This window comes from Syngnathoides biaculeatus, chromosome 15 (genome assembly GCF_019802595.1).
Source record: "Syngnathoides biaculeatus isolate LvHL_M chromosome 15, ASM1980259v1, whole genome shotgun sequence".
NCBI classification, from domain to species: Eukaryota; Metazoa; Chordata; class Actinopteri; order Syngnathiformes; family Syngnathidae; genus Syngnathoides; species Syngnathoides biaculeatus.
The window spans coordinates 14958513-14976878 of record NC_084654.1 but is presented as its reverse complement, the minus strand read 5'-3'; the positions used below and the strand labels follow the sequence as shown (position 1 = coordinate 14976878).

General features: G+C 42.6%; 1 protein-coding gene across 2 annotated transcripts in view; it reads left to right on the top strand.

Annotated features, from left to right (window-relative positions):
• ltk (leukocyte receptor tyrosine kinase) overlaps positions 1 to 18366 on the top strand; it is a 60051-nt gene that overhangs the window by 27965 nt on the left and 13720 nt on the right. Inside the window, exons 8-22 of one of the 2 annotated variants that reach the window (XM_061842810.1) lie at positions 211 to 311; positions 392 to 552; positions 2997 to 3091; positions 4193 to 4264; positions 4479 to 4653; positions 5788 to 5938; positions 6023 to 6145; positions 6626 to 6782; positions 9229 to 9414; positions 9970 to 10068; positions 11188 to 11349; positions 12049 to 12159; positions 15892 to 16078; positions 16946 to 17036; positions 17231 to 17295. In XM_061842810.1, coding sequence (XP_061698794.1) covers positions 211 to 311; positions 392 to 552; positions 2997 to 3091; positions 4193 to 4264; positions 4479 to 4653; positions 5788 to 5938; positions 6023 to 6145; positions 6626 to 6782; positions 9229 to 9414; positions 9970 to 10068; positions 11188 to 11349; positions 12049 to 12159; positions 15892 to 16078; positions 16946 to 17036; positions 17231 to 17295 — 1936 coding nt within the window. Of the gene's footprint in view, positions 1 to 210; positions 312 to 391; positions 553 to 2996; positions 3092 to 4192; positions 4265 to 4478; positions 4654 to 5787; positions 6146 to 6625; positions 6783 to 9228; positions 9415 to 9969; positions 10069 to 11187; positions 11350 to 12048; positions 12160 to 15891; positions 16079 to 16945; positions 17037 to 17230; positions 17296 to 18366 lie in introns of both variants that reach the window. The other variant, XM_061842809.1, reaches the window with a different exon arrangement.

Below are 18366 nucleotides of genomic sequence, written 5' to 3'. Positions count from 1 at the left end.
AACCGGGTGTGCTCCGTAGGCCGGGAATTACGATAACTTTGCGTTCTTCTAGCGAGGCAAAGGGTTCACACTGAGTTAGTAAATTGAGATGAGATTACCATAATTAAAACATGTGCCTCGGCTCAATCAAGCTGGAGACGTACAGTCTTCGGGCACAGAAGTGGAGGTCCGTTTTGAACAGTGCATGACACTTTTTATGTCTACCATCAGGATATTTCTTGTTTCTGGAGATCAGAGAGACGCATACCCTCCAAGAGGCATTTGTTCAGAGCCCATTTTTCCATCCTCCTGTCGCCAATAATACATGCCAGGTACGCCATTCAGACTTTTATTGCCCTACCATACACTTGAAATGATAACGATTTGTTTAAAATGTCATTTGTTTGTGCAGATGCGTTTTTCTTTTTACCTGTTTGGCTCCTTCAATGGCTCCTTGTCAGTGGTAATAGAAGAGAACGGGACCTCTGCGGCATCGCAGATCTGGGAGGGGCACGGTCGGTGGAAGGATGACTGGGAGCATGTAGTCCTGCAGCTGACTGACCTTCATCATGGGTACTTACAGTATATTCACACAGCAGATACTTTTGTGATGCATTACTCAGACTGCGTTGAATACTTCGATGCAGCTTTAAGTCTTTATAGCATAGATGCAAAAAAAAAAAAAATGCTGCAAATATTGGCGTTTGGGTCATGTTGACCTGCTCAACTCAAAATGTTCAGTGGTAGGTCGTACTTGGCCATTTAGGGACAGACATCAGCGACATTGACTCTTTTTTTTTTTTTTCTAACCAAGTCCTTGAGCAATAAAAGTGCCTCCAGATGAAATTTAAACTATATTAGAAATGCGACGTTTTCCTTTTTTGCAATCTGTTATATTACGTTTTTGCATAGCTTTGATGGTTCCAACGTGATAGTGGTGGTATTTAGAAGTTTATTAAGTCAGAGATCCCCACGACTTTTTATTGATACGGTTAGTTGGTACTTGGAGGTTCTCTGGTACTCCACATTCATCTAAGTGTAATACTGGTAGGTCAGAAATGTTTGGGTTTTGTCCTGCAATAGTGCATTTGAAGGCCACTGAAGTCAGAATTCCTTCTTCTAAAATTGGATAAAAGCAGATGCAGTAGTCTGATGACACAAAACAATAGCAGGAATCAAGTCTCATCACACCAGACAAGAATTTTGTTTTATTCTCCACTTTTGCTGAACAAAAATAGAGCCTCGATTTCCTCTTGTGGATTCCACCGCTGTCGTCTGATGCTGCTCTAACCCATCTTTAAAGACTTGACAGCCTTCACATTCGGATATCCTCTTCTAAATGCACAGGGATTGGATCACACGCTGAGACCTTCCATTTTTACAGATTTAGAATTGATATCCTTGAAAGAAAGAATGAAAATGTAGTGTAGCTATTCCAACGGTCAAACTTTCACCATCATACATTTTTAAAATATAGTAGAAAGTTGCCAAAATTTCCAAACGTATGCTTTTGAATATTTTAATTTTCTGTCTGATACCCTGAAGACATGGATTTGGGGATAGGGATGCTCCTTATTCATTAGTTGTCTTTAAAAAAAAAAAAAACACAAGTGGGGTTACTTAAATACTCTTAATTTGGTGCAGTGAATATCTGCCTCCATATACAGAAATCATCATACATTAGATTAAATCTTTTCCCGTCTGCATGTTTCTTATCTTTGACAATATGATTTTTGATCATATACGGCTGCATTGTTTGCAGTTATTTTTTTCGTGTGCTGCTGTGAAATTGCCTGTCTGCCTGTTTTTAACCGTCTCACTGCTGCTCAATTCTATACGGCTCTTCTACCAGCCGTGTTTCCCCCTTCTCGCTTAATTTCCGTTAAACAAACCAGCTCAGATCTTGGTTCCAATAATCTTGCAGAACCATCCTAGACTCAGTGGCTCCAGGAAAAACTGCCCAGCTCAAGATAAATCCTCAGCCCTCGTTCAACAAGAGAACTCGCACAGCGAGACAGGCGTGCCGCAAAGCCGAACTCAGTCAATCCCCTGAGTTAAATTGTCACGACCCGTATGTATGATTGAAAACAGACTTCTGAACCGTCCTTAGCCTGTTTGCCGAGTCATCCCCTGAAATGTGCAATAGCTTCCTCTACCTTTTCATTGATAACTGATTGCTGATTGCTGCTGCTAGGGGTAACATGCTGGATAGCACAATCAGCTTTAGTAAAAAAAAAAATGTTATTTCTCTTGGCAAATGACTGACGACAATGTGTGTTTTGTCCTGGTGGACTTAACTGCAGTATCTGATGCTGTGGTGGTTCAGTTATGGCACCTTGTAGGCATTATTGAGAGCAATATGGATGGGTTTAAAATCATTCCTGGCAGACAGAACTCCGTGTGTAAAGCTTCATTGTCCATCTCTGTTCTGCTCTTTTATGGAGTTCCACAGGGTTCACTTTCAGGGCCCCTGCTTTTATCTTTGTATTTTATTTTATTTTTTGTCCCTAGATTCCATCTTGAGAAAGCGTGATATTTCCTTCCATTGCTGTGCCACTAAAGACAGATGCTTTCTCCTAACAACTGCCTTTATATTGACTTCAAGATATTAAAACCTGGATGGCCTCAAACCGTGAAGAAAACAGAAATGATGGTATTCAGTTCAAAGTGCCCCTTGGAAAGCCCCAACAGGGCTAATACCACGACTATGCAAAGTAAACATTCTTGAAGTTGACATTTAAGTCGGACATTGACTTAAAAGTGGATAACGCCAACAGCTAATGGATCCTGCTCATTTTTATTCCTTGTCCTTCAACTCAACATGAGATGTTGCCGATGTTTTGCCGTTTTATTTCTGTGTTCAACTTTGTTTTTGTTTTCTGTGCAGAACTTAGTTTCAACTGTGGTTGTTTTTTCAAAGTCTGCTTTAAATATAGCCGAGTTGATCTAAGTGCGTATGTATGGTGCATTGATTATATAACGCAAAGCCTACACACATGGAATGTGTTTTTCTTCAGGTTCCGCATTAAGGTGACAGCTGTTTGGCTCCAGGGCTCCGACGCCGATGTAGCCCTGGATAACATCGCAATGGCTGCAACCTGCTTCGACACAGGTGAAAAGTCATCCGAGACCTCACATTTTTATCGTCAACAAAACAAAGCAAATATATTTATAGAACACATCTCATACACAATGTGTTTCAATCTGATTAAAGCACTTTAGGATAGGAGCCCTTTTAATTATTTGACCAAAGAAACTTAAACCAGAGGTTCTCAATCATTTGGATCCTGGGACCCCAGAGATGCCATACACTAAATTAAATTAAATTACTTTGAAATTTTATCCACGGTCGCTCACTGACATCCACTGCTTCAACCAACAACATGGCTGCGAACAGCATGGAACTAGTTTACGAAAGCGTGCTCAGTGATGCTATTTGATTGCCTTTTGAAGTTTCTTCTGATCACTTTCATGAGTAGTTTTCAAAAGTGCCTACCAAGATGAACCCCCTGCAAGAATCAGATATGAGCGGAATAATTTTCACACTGTTTTGAGTATGACGTGAAAGGCAATTACGGTGTCAGTGGCGCTGAACATTTCCAAAGACATGGCCCCCATTTATATGTTGCCAAAGCAGTGATTTTTATCATATTGTTGGAACCTTTTTCCTCTGAGGTAAGTGCTTAGAAGCGGGAAATAATTTTTGGACGTTGCCTTGCCTCACCTGTATGCCTCTATACAGGAAAAGAGCGTGAGAGAGAGAGAGAAATTCAGCAGACCAGTTTTACGGTATATATAATGTCACAGTCCTGTCAGTGATTTCAAATGTCCTAAAGGAAAGGTAGAGAGGAATAATTGGTTGTGTGTGTTTTTTTTTTTTTATTATTATTTGATGCTCTGATACCAATATGGACTCTATAATTTATTGCAAATGATTTTACTGAGCACAGTTTGAGAACCATCGCCTTGTTGGATTGCAATTTTGCTTTCGAAGACTCACATCCGACCACCAGCTCTTCAGTCAGTCTCCATTCAGTTTTTTGTCGAGCTGCACTGGGTTTTACAGAGAGCTTTTTCTAATATTATGACCCATTGCGGCTTCAAGGGCTGAGTCATTCAATTTAATGTTCCCATTTTCTTTTTTTTTGGAGAGGGGGGGGTTGAATTTGTCATTCTTCACTTAACAACACCTTTCCTTTCTGTCTCATGTCAGATCTCAGCTCACTCGTGCCGATGGCTGACCTGAGGGATTTCTTTAGCCCCGTCGCTGAGCCTTCACTTTCAGGTGATTTCCCAAAGTGTGTCATTTCTAATCCATCATGAATGATGAATCTTATTAGCGAGTAATGGATTGTTTATCTTGTGTGTCTGTTGAGGCATGAAGCTTCCAAAGGAACAGTTAATCCATTCTACAATAGCACTCATATTCCAGGTGCCTCTTGGAATGTTTAAAACCACAGAGCAGAACTTTCTTGTCTGTCCTCCCCAACGTCTTCTAGAAGCGTCTCTGATGATGTGGTTCTTCAACCCGTGCGGCGCCAGCGGTCCTCACGGGCCGACCCAGGCCCAGTGCGACAGCACGTACAGGAACAAAAATGTCAACGTGACAGTGGGAAAGGAAGGACCTTTGAAGGGGGTCCAAATGTGGAGGGTCCCCGCCACCAACAGATACCTGTAAGTCACATTGAGCCATTCCCAACCAGGGCGCCATGTCACATGACCGGTGAGAAATCATTGTTGGTACCGCTGATGGCAGAAGGTACAACAAAAGTGTAGAAGCCACCTGTTATTTGTGTTCTAAGTCAAACTGTGAGTAAATAGAGACGAGGTCGTCATTATTTCAGCATTTTCACATTTTGTGACTTTTTGTTTGTTGTTCCGCAACCCTAGCGTGGATTAGCGGAATGGAAAATTAATGAATAAATGTTTGGTGTTGGGCCATGAGATTTTTTTTTTTTTTTCCTCATGTAAAATGGCTCCCTTGGCTCAATCGAGTTTGGATTCAAATAACAGGATTTGTCTTGCAACATGGACACGCATGCATGAGAAAATAAGATCCTGTCATGCACATGCAATTCTGAGAGCTCTGATGAGCTTATCATGTCGCTCCATGTGCGTCTCAGATGTCAGGTCACCGCAAGTAATGGTCCTAATGAAGGCGCCAGAGTACATCTTGTGCCTGTAAACTATAATACACAACTTCACACAAGATGCGAGTTGATCTTATACTTTACAAATGGAGGACAAAGTATCGGGCGAATGTGTTGTGATTATTCTTTTCGGAATAAAACGTTTGATGCGTTCAACACTTCAGACATAAAGCTTACAAGAATACTCACAGGCACGTATTCTTTATCCTCTGGGAACCAGGATAAATTTGAGTGGGGTCACTCATGAGCTGAGTCTGTTGCCTTGCATAGTTATCTTACACTGTTCTCAGGTGGCCTCGGTACACACAATAGAAGGAGTCAGAAGAGAAGAGACAATATGCATTTAACAAATGCAAAAAATGTCACAAACAATGTTTCATTTCATAACATTCTAAGGCATTGTCTTTATTGTATATTTTTTGTGAAGTTAGAAAGTATGGAACATTAACAATAAAAACAATATAAACATGTTTGTTGTATTTTACGTGGTGGCTTAAAGCCGATTGATAGCATTTCCATTCATTTCAGTGGTGAAAGTTGATTTGAGCTACAAATTTTTGGAGTAATGAGCAGGGTCGCAGAACAAATTAAACTTTTTATATCTACTTCATTACATTCCACCACAGACATTAAGAATGTGGATTGTTCCTTCGTTCAGGATTTCAGCTTATGGAGCCGCAGGAGGGAAAGGGGCCAAAAACCACATCAAGCGCAACCACGGCATCTTCATATCGGCTGTGTTTCCTCTGGAGAAAGGAGAATTGCTTTACATCTTGGTCGGCCATCAAGGAGAGGACGCATGCCCGGGGGTGAGCGTGGCGACCAAGACAGGGGGACCTGGATTCAAATCGTGGATTCACAGTTTTGATTGTGCTCCTCATCTTTTTATGCAGAGAAATTTGCAAACCCAGAAGATCTGCCTGGGGGAGTCGTTTGTGATCGACGAGAGACGCGAGGCTGGCACGGAGTGGTCCGGAGGGGGAGGCGGAGGGGGAGGAGCTACCTTCGTCTTTAAGGTACGTCATGGGCAGTCTCATTTGCTGCTGATTTGCATGAATATTTACATATGCTTACTGAAGAACGTGCAAGAGGGACTGTCATGATCGTCTTTAATGTCTCAATTGCTGCGAGTGAAGTTATCGTCCCTTCCCTTTTGGTGTTTTGCTTGTTTCCTTTCACATTTCTTGACCAACACAAACCACTCCAACATCTTTTTATGTTGGATATGTCCCAGTTTCCCAAGACAAGTGAATGAGATTCAGCAATAACTATCAGATCATCAACGTTCCCAATGTGATGCAAATATTTTATATCGTTAACCTCCTCCTTCAACATTTCTAAACCAGTTCAAATAATTCCAAATGAAAAGTGTTCAGCTCATTCATGACACAAATGAAGCTTTTTCTAACCTTCCCAAAATTCAAACATTTTCACAATAAGATCCCAAATAAAGATATATTTGACAAATCAATTTATGGGTGATGATCTCTCATCAGATGGACGGCGACAAGATGGTTCCCTTGCTGATTGCGGCCGGCGGAGGAGGAAACGCTTACATGGAAGACCTTGAGTCCAGTTTGGATCAGGTACCGCTGGAGCAGTTTGAGAACAGCACCACAGCACCCGGCACCAACGGCCAGACTGGTGCTGCAGGTATGGATGTGATGTCAAAAAAAAAAAAAAAAAAAAGATTTTCTTCTTAGACTGCATCTATTTGGAAGTGTCAGCTTGAATCACTTTCACCATCATGCGTTTTTTTTCCTCCTTAGCAGCACAATCGATGGAAATCGAATCTGGTTTTCACTGAGGCTGATTTTTATGCACAGCTGGCCTTACATTTGTGGTTTTATTGACGTTTTACATAATAAGTACAGTGAGACGTACACATGCTTAAGTATAAACTTTTTGTTTACCTCTGATGTCTTTTGACACTTAGGATCGGGTGCCAGCTGATGTTTTTGGCCTTTTCAGGCAATCTAATCGCTGTGATTCATTTCCGATGTACCTGAAGTTACCGTGACGACAAAATCAGTACAGTGTATGTTTCCTTGCTTTATCACCATTCACCTATTGCAGGATCAGTGCATTGCAGATTTTTTTTTTTATACATGCCATGCAAAATTCACCATATTGTGAGATTTTTACTGGATATTTTATTCTTGTGGCAGCACGGTGGCTCAGCTGGTAAAGCGTTGGCCTCTGAGGCCCCGGGTTTGATCCCGGCCCCCACCTGTGTGGAGTTAGCATGTTCTCCCCGTCCCTGCATTGGTTTTCTCCGGGCACTCCGGTTTCCTCCCAGATCCCCAAAACATGCAACATTAATTGGGCACTCCAAATTGCCCCTAGGTGTGATTGTGAGTGCACCTGTTTGTCTCCATGTGCCCTGCGATTGGCTGGCAACCAGTTCAGGGTGTACCCCGCCTCCTGCCCGTTGAAAGCTGGGATAAGCTCCAGCACTTCCCGCGACCCTTGTGAGGATAAGTGGCAAAGAAAATGGATGGATAGATGGATGGATGGATTTTATTCTTGTGGCAAAAAAAAGGCTTGTATTCGAACAAATACAGTCAGTAGATGACAGTACAAAAAGAAAGACGCTAAGTAGAGTGCAGTCTGTATCTGTTCCCATCTTGAACATTTTGCTTAAACTTGCTGGATAATAAGCGTTCAGAGATAATGTGTACTTCTTGAGGACTTAAGATTAAATTTTAACTTCAAGCCATTGCAAAAAAAACCCCCCACAAAAACAGTTCCACTAACAACTATACTCCAGTATATCAATTTTCCCTTGCCAGTCTGTGTTAGCATTGAGCTAACGAACCTGAAAGCATAGTTGCGTGATTGTTTTGAAATGTCAACGCAGTTGTTTGATGTTTACTTTAACAGTAAACATCGTATGCGAGTGGGAATAAACAGTTTGAATCGTTCCCCCCAGAATTATACACTCTCTGCCAAACTGCAGCTTGTTGTGAAGAGGGTTAAGTTGAGTTCACTTGCCGCCACCCAGCTGAACGACAGCTCTCGAAAGACTAATGTATGCAGATCTTGTTGTGCCATGGTCAGGGCTGTTTTTTCAAAGCAAGGACGCCCTGGCAAAAAGAAAAGACTTCATGTGTATGGCTTGCATATATCGTGTTTGTATAGTGCACACATTCCTACATTAGTTACATTTTAATCTGTGGAGTATCCCATTATCTACTGCTGCCATGTGATGAAAATAAGTTTTCTCTGCAAATGTAACCGAGTTGCAAGAAACAATTTTGTCACACACGGCTCTCATTTTCCTGTCTGAATATTCCAGACAAGCAGTGCTGACTCCAAATATTCAGCAAAAACTGGGCCATTCTTCCTGTAAATTTAAACTGTTCAAGTTAGCTGGCATTTTCTTGTCAAATTTAAAATATAGAGTGAAGAAATCTGTTTCTCTGGAGCAAATGCATAGATAGATCTGGGGAAATTATTGCAAAATGAGAAGCAGAGGTTGAAGTTTTTCTTGCCTCATTCAATACAAAGTAAGTCCCCACAGTTCAACATGGACACTGTGTACTTAGAATAAAGTGACAAGTATCGCTACTAAGACTTGGAATCACTTGATTTTTAGGGTGCGTTTCTGTGTCAATCAAATGCGGAATGCCGCTTTTGTTACCAGAACTTTCCAGGGCAGGGTTTGGCCATTTCATCAGTGGCTGGTCAGTGTTGCCAAATTTGTGTCTTTGATTGGGGGAAAAAAACAAATCATAATCAATAAAAGCACTGAGCGACTTACATTTAATGGTGGTAATGGAGACCTCTGGTGACTCTGAAACTGGAGTGTTCACCAACTCTTGTATAGTACAAACCTCTCAGGTTGAACACAATCCTTTCCAGACGAACAATTGGAATTTTCCCAGAACCAAATATAGGGGGAACGCACTTTACTTTCACTTTAAAACATTTTAATTTTAACTGTCATATAAGTATAAAAAGCAGTAAACCACTTGTAAAAAGACCAAACTATTACAATCATCATGCCGGTCGGTCACTTGGGGTTTTGCCGTCAGCCTGGAATTAACATTACTAGCATAGCTAACGGCTAATAACAAACACGTTGGTGTCCTCACAGGTGGAGGCGGAGGCTGGAAAGATGCTCCTACGGCTAACCTGGTGGCCGGCAGGTCCCTGGCGGAGGGTGCCGACGGAGGTGCGGCGTGCCTTTTGTCCCAGTCCAAACTGGGTTGGTCCACCAACGGGGGGTTCGGAGGTGGAGGTGGCGCCTGCACGGCTGGAGGAGGCGGAGGTGGCTACAGAGGTGAAATATATTCACTTGGTACTTACTTACATTATTCCTGTATGCATGAAAATATGGGGACACCTCACATTATACCTAAAGCAAATGATGGAAAAGCTTTGTTCAACAATCCATGCCATTGACGTGCAATGACGTCAAACTGATGTTCTGTTCCAGTTCTTCCAAGATCCAATCAACCTTTTTATTTACCCGCTCCAACACGTTCGCTTTATGTTCAACTAAATGTGCCAATATTCCACACTGAGGAAGAAAATTGTGCAAGTAGATTCAGATGTGCTCATTATTTCAGTGTATATACGGTACTTTATTGGGTGGCACAAGATTTTTCTTCAGTGAAACACAGTAGGTGCCTTTGCAAAGTTAAAGTTCGCAAATGCTGCCCTGCTCTTTAGAAAAATCCTTTTCCTACAAATTTGAAAGCATAGAGTGGTCCAAAATGGCTCAATTGAGATTCAGGGGTAACAGATGAACACACTGATAAGGGTTTGTGTCCCTCTACATCTTTACCCACTAGAATGGGTTTCAAACCTTCCTTGTGCGTCAATTGTGTGACAGGCGGTGACGCTGTGCTTACCGATGACATGAAAGCCGACGGTCGTGATGGGATCTCCTTCATTAATCCAAATGGGGAGATGTACCTCCAGCCTCTGGCAGGTGAGTTTGAAAGCATTATAGTGGTGTGATGGATATAGTTAGATAGATATAGTGATAAATAGATCAGTGATTGAAGCTGCTTTGCCACCAGTCGGGCGAATCGATGGTAAGCATGCAAAACCGTCACACCTGCCAACAACAGCAGCAACTCAATTGTGACAACCCTCAGGTTACACACACATACATCACAGACCTGAATAGGGAGACTCCATTTCCATTTTCCGGGCCACTTATCCTCACTAGGGTTGCGGGTGTGCTAGAGCCTATCCCAGCTATCTTCAGGCGAGAGTTGTGGTACACCCTACAAATATAAAACCATTCACACTCAGATTCACACGTATGGAATTTTAGAGTCTACAATAAACCTAGCGTGCATGTTTTGGGGATGTGGAAGAAACCCACGCAGGCACAGCGAGAACATGTAAGCTGTACACAGGCGGGGCCGGGATTTGAACCCCAGCCCTGAGAATAATGAGGGTGATGTGTAAAACAGCAAACAGGGAAACCCTACACCTCCAATTCAGAGGTGAATAAGTCAAACGGCTTTAACAAACAAGAAGATTCCAGTTGCCTCGATTCCACTTTTATTGATTACCGGGAGAGTGTATACTGGCACCGGGCCTTCAAGCCAAAATATGAAATCCTGATCGCCATCTGAGCATTCCTGGTAAGACATCCATTGCGTCATCCGTTTGTGTTGAAATGTCTGACAACCCTCATATTTGCTTATGTACCACAGCTTTGTTTTTGTCTTCACGAGACGACTCGCCATCTGACTGTGATTATCTAGTGGGTGGCACATGACTAATTCACCACCTCATGCCGCCACTTGCCCTTGCTGCAGTGCTTAATCTACAAGTTGGAGTCCACGGCAAATGAAAGGCATTAGGAGTACGACTCAGGGGCGAAAAAAACAAAACAATTATTCCCAATGTCATCTGCTTCAAACATATTCAATAGCGAAAGGTTATTGTGTTACTGTAGGTTTAAAAAAAAAAAAGAAAAAGTGGAATAATTCCATGTAGATGAAAATGGGAGTTTGCTGTAGTACTTTAGAAACTGTCTGAGCTCCCTGAACGCACCCAACTAACATGACGTTGTTTTTCGTGTTTCTTGAAGTCATGGAGAGTCATGGAGAGTGTGAAATCGAAGTGGTCCAGAACTGCAGCCACTGTCAGTCCCAGAGCTGCAAGCAGGATGAAGTCACACACCTCATCCTCTGCCTGTGCCACAACGACAAGGTTCTGGCCAGCGACAACGTCACCTGCGTTGATACAGTAGGTGAGGAAATACTGTATTACAGTATTGATCAGCGTGTACTGTATTACTGCCTCTGATTTGGAATACTTCACTTTCATGACCTTGCCTTACAGACGGAAAAACAAGACTATATCATACATGACAATAGACCTTTCCGGAATGTTTGTAAACAACGGGTACCAGAGTATTTTTTATGTGGCAGCATATGGTTTAAAAACTTGGGCTTGCACTGACAGCTAAAGTTTTACATTTCCTAAATCTAAATTAATCCAGAGCTGGTGGGTGAGGAGGATAAATCAAAATGGTAGTGATAAATACTTATACTAAATAGATTTCAGAGCTACTTCTAGATGGACAGACTGGTGACTAAATGTCAGTCATCGAGACGTGGAAGGGATTTAGGTGGTAGGAATGAAGGTTTAACTCATAATTCATGCTATTTATTCAATTTTCTCAATCACTCTTGGTTAAATGAAATTGGATTCAGTTGCTGAAAGATGTTACGTTACTTTCTGGCTTCCTGAAACGATTTACCTCAGCCTTGTTCCAGATGTACAGTAGTTTAATCTATTCAAGATGTCAGCTGTGGGTGGCAATTGCATATTCTCCGCATGCCTGCGTGGGTTTACTGCAGGTCCTCTGGCATCCTCACACCTTTCAAAAGCCACCCGACACTGTTAGAACGGCACCTTGACTTTTCCTACCGTCTTTTTGTCGCAGCTCCTGCGGTCCCACCTCCTCCGGACCAGATGTCGACCACGCTGGTCCTGGCCGTGGTCACCTCCACCGTCGTCAGCGGCGTGGCGTTGATCTGCGTCGGCATCATCCTCAGTAAGAGACTCCTGCAGTTTTGCGCCGACACGGTGCCCGCCACCTTTCATCGGCTGTGAGGCGTCTGCTCACGTCCGTGGGAACAAGCGCACCCTTGAGCAAATGGTTGGTCAAGGTTGATCTCCTCCACAAATCATGAGAGGAAAAGGTGGCATTAGAAAAAAAAAAAAGGCATTGCGTTCCAATGCGGAAATGCTATTGCTCTTTGTTCACGGACTCTTACACTATGTACAATGAAGAAAATAAGTATTTGAACACCCTGCTATATTGCAAGTTCTCCCACTTAGAAATCATGACATATTTGCTGCTGCATCGCACAAATAAATTGTTAAAAAATCATACATTGTGATTTCTGGATTTTTCTTTTTGGATAATCTCTCTCACAGTGGACATGTACCTACGATGAAAATTTCAGACCCCTCCATGATTTCTAAGTGGGAGAACTTGCATTATAGCAGAGTGTTCAAATACTTATTTTTTTCACTGTACATGTTAAAAACTGAGCAAAACCCGTGTGAGATGTGGAGTCCTTTTAAGTTAACGACCATGTTTTCATTCCATTTTGAAAGCAGCACCCAATGAGCACTCATATATATATATATATAATATATATATATATATATATATATATAATATATATATATATATATATCAGAGAGAGAGAGAGAGAGAGAGAGAGATTCACAAAAGAGGAGGGAAAAACAATTGAATTTTCCATCTTTTTCTGCAACGTGTCAGTTTCTGGATTATATAAAGCCACAAGCCGCACCGATGTTTTGTAATAAGTGTTGCAAAAAGTCACTTGTGCTGCCTTACAATCCCACATCCTCAGATAATGCTCACCAAATGCTCTTGCTAAGACTTCGAATGAGCTATTACTATTATTACTATCATTATTATTATTGTTGTTATGAGACTACGCTGATATTTTGTTAATTTATATACTCACTGTCAGGATATATTCACCACTATCTCCAGTTAATATCCCACACCGACCTCAGTGTAACCTTACACGCATACTGCATGAAACTGCATAAGACCGTGAGGGTTTCCACTGCTCTCATTTTGTACACCTTTTCAACGACCTCCTGAGAAACTGCAAGAAAATTCCACTCTTCGTATCTAATCTCCACGGCTCTCCATAACCTGTTTGTTCGGAGTGCAGCTGGGAGTAATAAGTGAGGTTTTCTTTGTCTGACGGGCATCTGGAAGAGTCGTGCACTGAAAAAGCAGGCATGGCAACAGATGACTGCTTTGACACCCTCTATTAAATCATCATCCATGGAGAATTTGGCAGAAACCCACCCAGGAAAAAAAAAAAAACACACACGACACATTCACACGCACACATGACACATTCCACCTCTGTTTGTTGTTTTGGAGTTTGAAGAACAATTATTCTGTAATCTAATATATGCGCAGTTGATGCCACACATGCTTACAGTCTCCGGGGGTGAAAACTGCAAATAAACAAACAAGAAAAGCAACCATCATGTGATGAGAAACACAGTGGAACTTTCCAAGTTGAACGAAAATCTGTTCCGCGATCAGGTCGAAATGAAAGAAAAGATGTTTTCCATCCATCCGTTTTCTTCCACTTATGCAAGGTCGGGTCGGGGGGGGGGGGGTCTTAAGCAGGCAAACCAGACTTCCTTTCCTTAATCATTTCGTCCAGCTCTTTTGAGGGCATTGCTGAGCCACAGACACAATCCCTCCAATGTGTTTTTGATCGTCCCCTCGCAATGGGAAATGTCCAGATCACCTCACCAGGGAGGCTTTCATGGGGGGGGATCCTGACCAGTTGCCTGAGCCACCTCTTCTGGCTCCTCTCGATGCAGAGGAGGAATGGCTCAACTCTGAGCCCATGCCAGAAGACTGAGCTCCTCCCCCTCTCTCGAAGGGAGAGTCCAGGCACCCTATGGCGGAAACTCATTTTGCCTTCTTGTATCCGCAAACGAGTTTTTTCTGTCACGTCCCACAACTTGTGACCAGAGGCGAGGGCAGGAACGTAGATTGACGTAGATTCTCCCATCGCTTGTGAAAAACATTCTAATCTACTGAAACTCGTCCACTTTGGGCAGGACCTCATCCCTCATCGCACACTTGTGGGGTTATTGGAGCTCACTGAGCTGAACTTTCGCAAGATTGCACACATGAGGATGAATTGCACTCCAAGCTTTTTGGAAGAAGAAGAAAAAAATCATTCCAAATTTGACCACTTTTGAGGCTTCCGACTTTGGGGGTTCCACTGTACAATCGCCTGCATTCACTTTTATTCCGATAGCTATTAATTTTTCGACAGACTATGCTAGGTGTCCGATGATTTGTCCTCGTAATGTGGAAAAATGAAGCAACCAAAATACTAGAAACACTTTTTTTGTGCAATGTAGTGCTTTTCTGTTGTTGTATATCTTTGTAAATGCTTTATTACAACTTTGCAATGGATCAGGTGCATCTATTGTTGTGGCCAGTGAATGTTTTGTATTTTGGGTGCCACTGCTAATACTTCATGTATAAAGAAGTCACATGATGGTATTCCTGTAACATGAAAACTAAAATAAGATGGTGGCAACACTACACATTCATGAGGAGTCAAAGGCCAGGCTGTGTAATACTTCTCAAGTGCAGGTATATGTATTACTATAAATCAAATATAAGTACAAGAGTATACATACGATGGTAGCTTGGCCCACTGCTAACAGCATAGCTTGTATTTGTGTGACGGTGAATAAATGTACACCAAGAAGGATGACATTCATGGTCTACTTGTGTAATTTAAAAGGAAAGCAAAGCTCCACAGGTCAATGGTGTTTCTTCACCTGAGCTTTCCCCTATGCAGGGAGGTAGTCTGACCCCTGCCCCCCCCCCTCCTTCCCCATGTCCTCCACTTCATCCCCAACCTCCTCCTCAACATCTTGCTCCTCCTCTACCCCCTTCCCTTGCTCCATCTCTCCCCTGCCCTCCTCATCCCGCTCCCTCGAGACCCTCGCATCTGCACCGGGCGGTGGCTCGACGACACCTCTTACCTGCACGCAACGCCCCCCTCCCTGGCAGACTACCAACCTGCATCAGGGCAGCGGCGGGTGAGTCCCAGCTCACGAGTGTAGTCGAGGATTATTATTATTTTTTTTTACCAAAGGAGTAACGGCCGCATATGCATCCCTTATATATAATGTGAAATGTGTCGCAATACAGTGTTTCCCCCCAGCTATATTGCAGGTTTTTTTTATTTTTTTGCAGAGCATATGAGTCTGTTGTCCACTATATTGTGGGAATCTGTAGTTAATAGAGGTTTTTTGTTTTTGTTTTTTTTTTTTTTTTTTTTTACACATTTTTTCAGTAAACAGTGGTGGGACGAACAGTCAAACGCACAAATACAAAACGTGAGCACTCGCAAGGAGCGGAGTAGGCTAAAACTCATGTCGAGACACTCACACACCTTTTAATAAGTTCAAATGTGTTTTGTGCATGTGGAAGGCGTAAATATACATCTGTATTTCTTTAAAAAAAATCTGTGTCTGGGATTTTCACCTATAGTGAGTGGGTCTAGAACGTATCCCACGCGATAAATGGGGGTTCACTGCATTTGCATCGGAATGTTTTTCGGCGGTTGCTTGCGTTATCGCTTCCGAATCCAAAATCAATACGAGGGAACTGGTGGCTTTCGTGGCTGTAACACACATTTCAAATACTGTCTCTACCCACCCCCACCCCCTTTGTTGTTTTTCCCAGTGTGGCATCGCTGGAAAAACGATCTACAAGCGGTGAGGGGCCGCCTGCACATCCCCGAGTATAAACTGAGTAAGATCCGCTCCTCCACCATCATGACGGACTACAACCCCAACTACTGCTTCGCCGGGAAGGCCTCGGCGCTCAGTGAGCTGAAGGAAGTACCGCGCAAAAACATCACACTGTTCAGGTACAGCAAACGGACGTCTTTTAAGACTTTTAGCGAGGCCTTAACACCCCTAATTTAATCATGGAAACAGAAAAAGCAGCCAAGAATGGCTTGTGAAAGCCTAACAAAAGTGGGAAAAAGAAAAGACGGCACACTTTATTGCTTGTCCATTTATTAGTTTGCAAGGCTACTTTCTGCTCTGTGAAGGATGACCAACAGGTGTTACGAATTGCAATTTCAAAGGATAAAACAACAATCCCAAGTTTAGTCACTCAACGGTAAAAGGACAACAGGCGTCTTGTAGCTGCAATGGAAAAACATCTGTCAGTGGGATTTCGAGCCAAAGGTTTACTTGTACGATTATTAATATTAATGACAGATTTAAGATCGTATTGCTGATTGCTGGCAAAGAACCTTGATGCATTTCTAATTAATAATTTTCAGACATAATGAGCGATAGACGATAATTACGTGCGAGCTGATGACCTTTTAACTCCGGTTGGGAATCGCTGCTCTAATCTATACAGTAGACACCACATATTTTTCATAGATTTGCACGTATTTGATCCATGAATTGACCAATTTGTTTTCAAGGATGTCCACTTCGATGACCTTTGTATGACGGCTTTTTTAGAAAATTCTTGGGGGTGTTTTAAGGTCACACCTGCGCCCCTTACCAAATGTTCATTGTCCCCAGGCTGCACACGCCTGCAAAATTTGGTGAGTTTGAGAGTGTAACAAAGCCCTCAATAGTTGTCATCCACCTGCACTTTTATCCGATCCTGCACCAAACTGTAATGGCCTCTTTTTACAAACCACATTGTCCGGACCCACCAAGCATCTGCGAAGGTCCCGCTCGTGCTCATTTTTCACCCTTTGTGCTTACAGAGCTCTGGGCCACGGCGCATTCGGCGAGGTGTACGAGGGTCAGGTCCTCGGGATGAACGCCGATAATGGCCCCATGCAAGTGGCCATAAAGGTCAGCTACCATTTCACAATGTGCACCTAAACGTTTGGTGACAACTCATCAGCGGGAGCGCTATTCATTACACATAATCCGCTCAGCGGGGGTGTTCCTGTTCATGGAAAGGTCACACGTGCAGAGGAGACACATTCATGCGATGCATTTTCTTCCATGACACACACCCGAAGATGCTTTTTCCTCTTCCACAGACTCTTCCGGAAATCTGCTCAGAGCAGGATGAAATGGATTTCCTCATGGAGGCGCTGATTATGAGGTATGATTATGAGGCGTCTGCTTAATGATGTAAAGTGCCCTCAGGATACAATACAGACATTCTTGGTTTCTGACAAGCTCTGTTCGTATGTTTGCGGCGTAACATATTTGTACCCAAGTTGGAACAAAGCGCCTCACAATTCCTCACTGACTTACCCAAACAAATTACAATAGTTTAACTCTAATTACAGTTAATATTTTTAGGGTGACTTTCACAATGTGACCTCATCTCGTCTCTTATTCGCGGGGGTTACGGACCGAGCCTTGCTGTGAATATTGAACATCTGCAAGCAGTTGATGCCCAAAAAAAAAAAAAAAAAGAACCTTATAATAAATACTGTAATTGCCTGTAACAAGATTGCAACACAGGATTACTTTTGTATAACATGAAGCTCTTCAAAACACCGCAGAACCAAGAATATCAGAGACATCAAATTCTGGCTCAGTGTATCAAATTCCGGCTATTTATTTCCGTTCATCTGTCACACAATTCTCTCTTACTCGGACTCATTATTTGCTTGTTTTCGTCTCCATACACGCCCGTCATGTTCTCACTATTTACTTTTAGGGCTGCTTCGTGGCCACAGACGTCTTTATAGGCTTCCTGTGCACAGCGGGCGCTTTGCTAATGTGATCTTGACTGATTAGCTTCTGCACTATACGCTATCTGCTGGATAATGACTTGCACGTGCTCCGTTTTTCTCCCAACCACCAAACAACATAAAGGTTACCTCCTAATACTCCCGTCGGTGCTTCACTGGCCTCGTGGGAGTGTTAATAATATGCGTGCACATATTGTACGTTCACTCCGGGCTTGCACGCAGGATATTCTGAAGACGTTAGCTCATTTTCATTCATCAATGCCGTTTCCCTTTTATAGAACCACTTTGAGAAATGTCTGTGAAGTGAAGTGGGTTAAAAATTCAATTTGTGTTTATGCAGTATGTCTGATAACTGGTGATAACTGGTTTATGGCGGTGTTTTTCATAATCGTGGAAGAAAAAAAGCAGTCCACAGAAATGCTGTTTGAATGTAATTTCATGCAGTTGTGTACACGCTGCCACATAGAAAA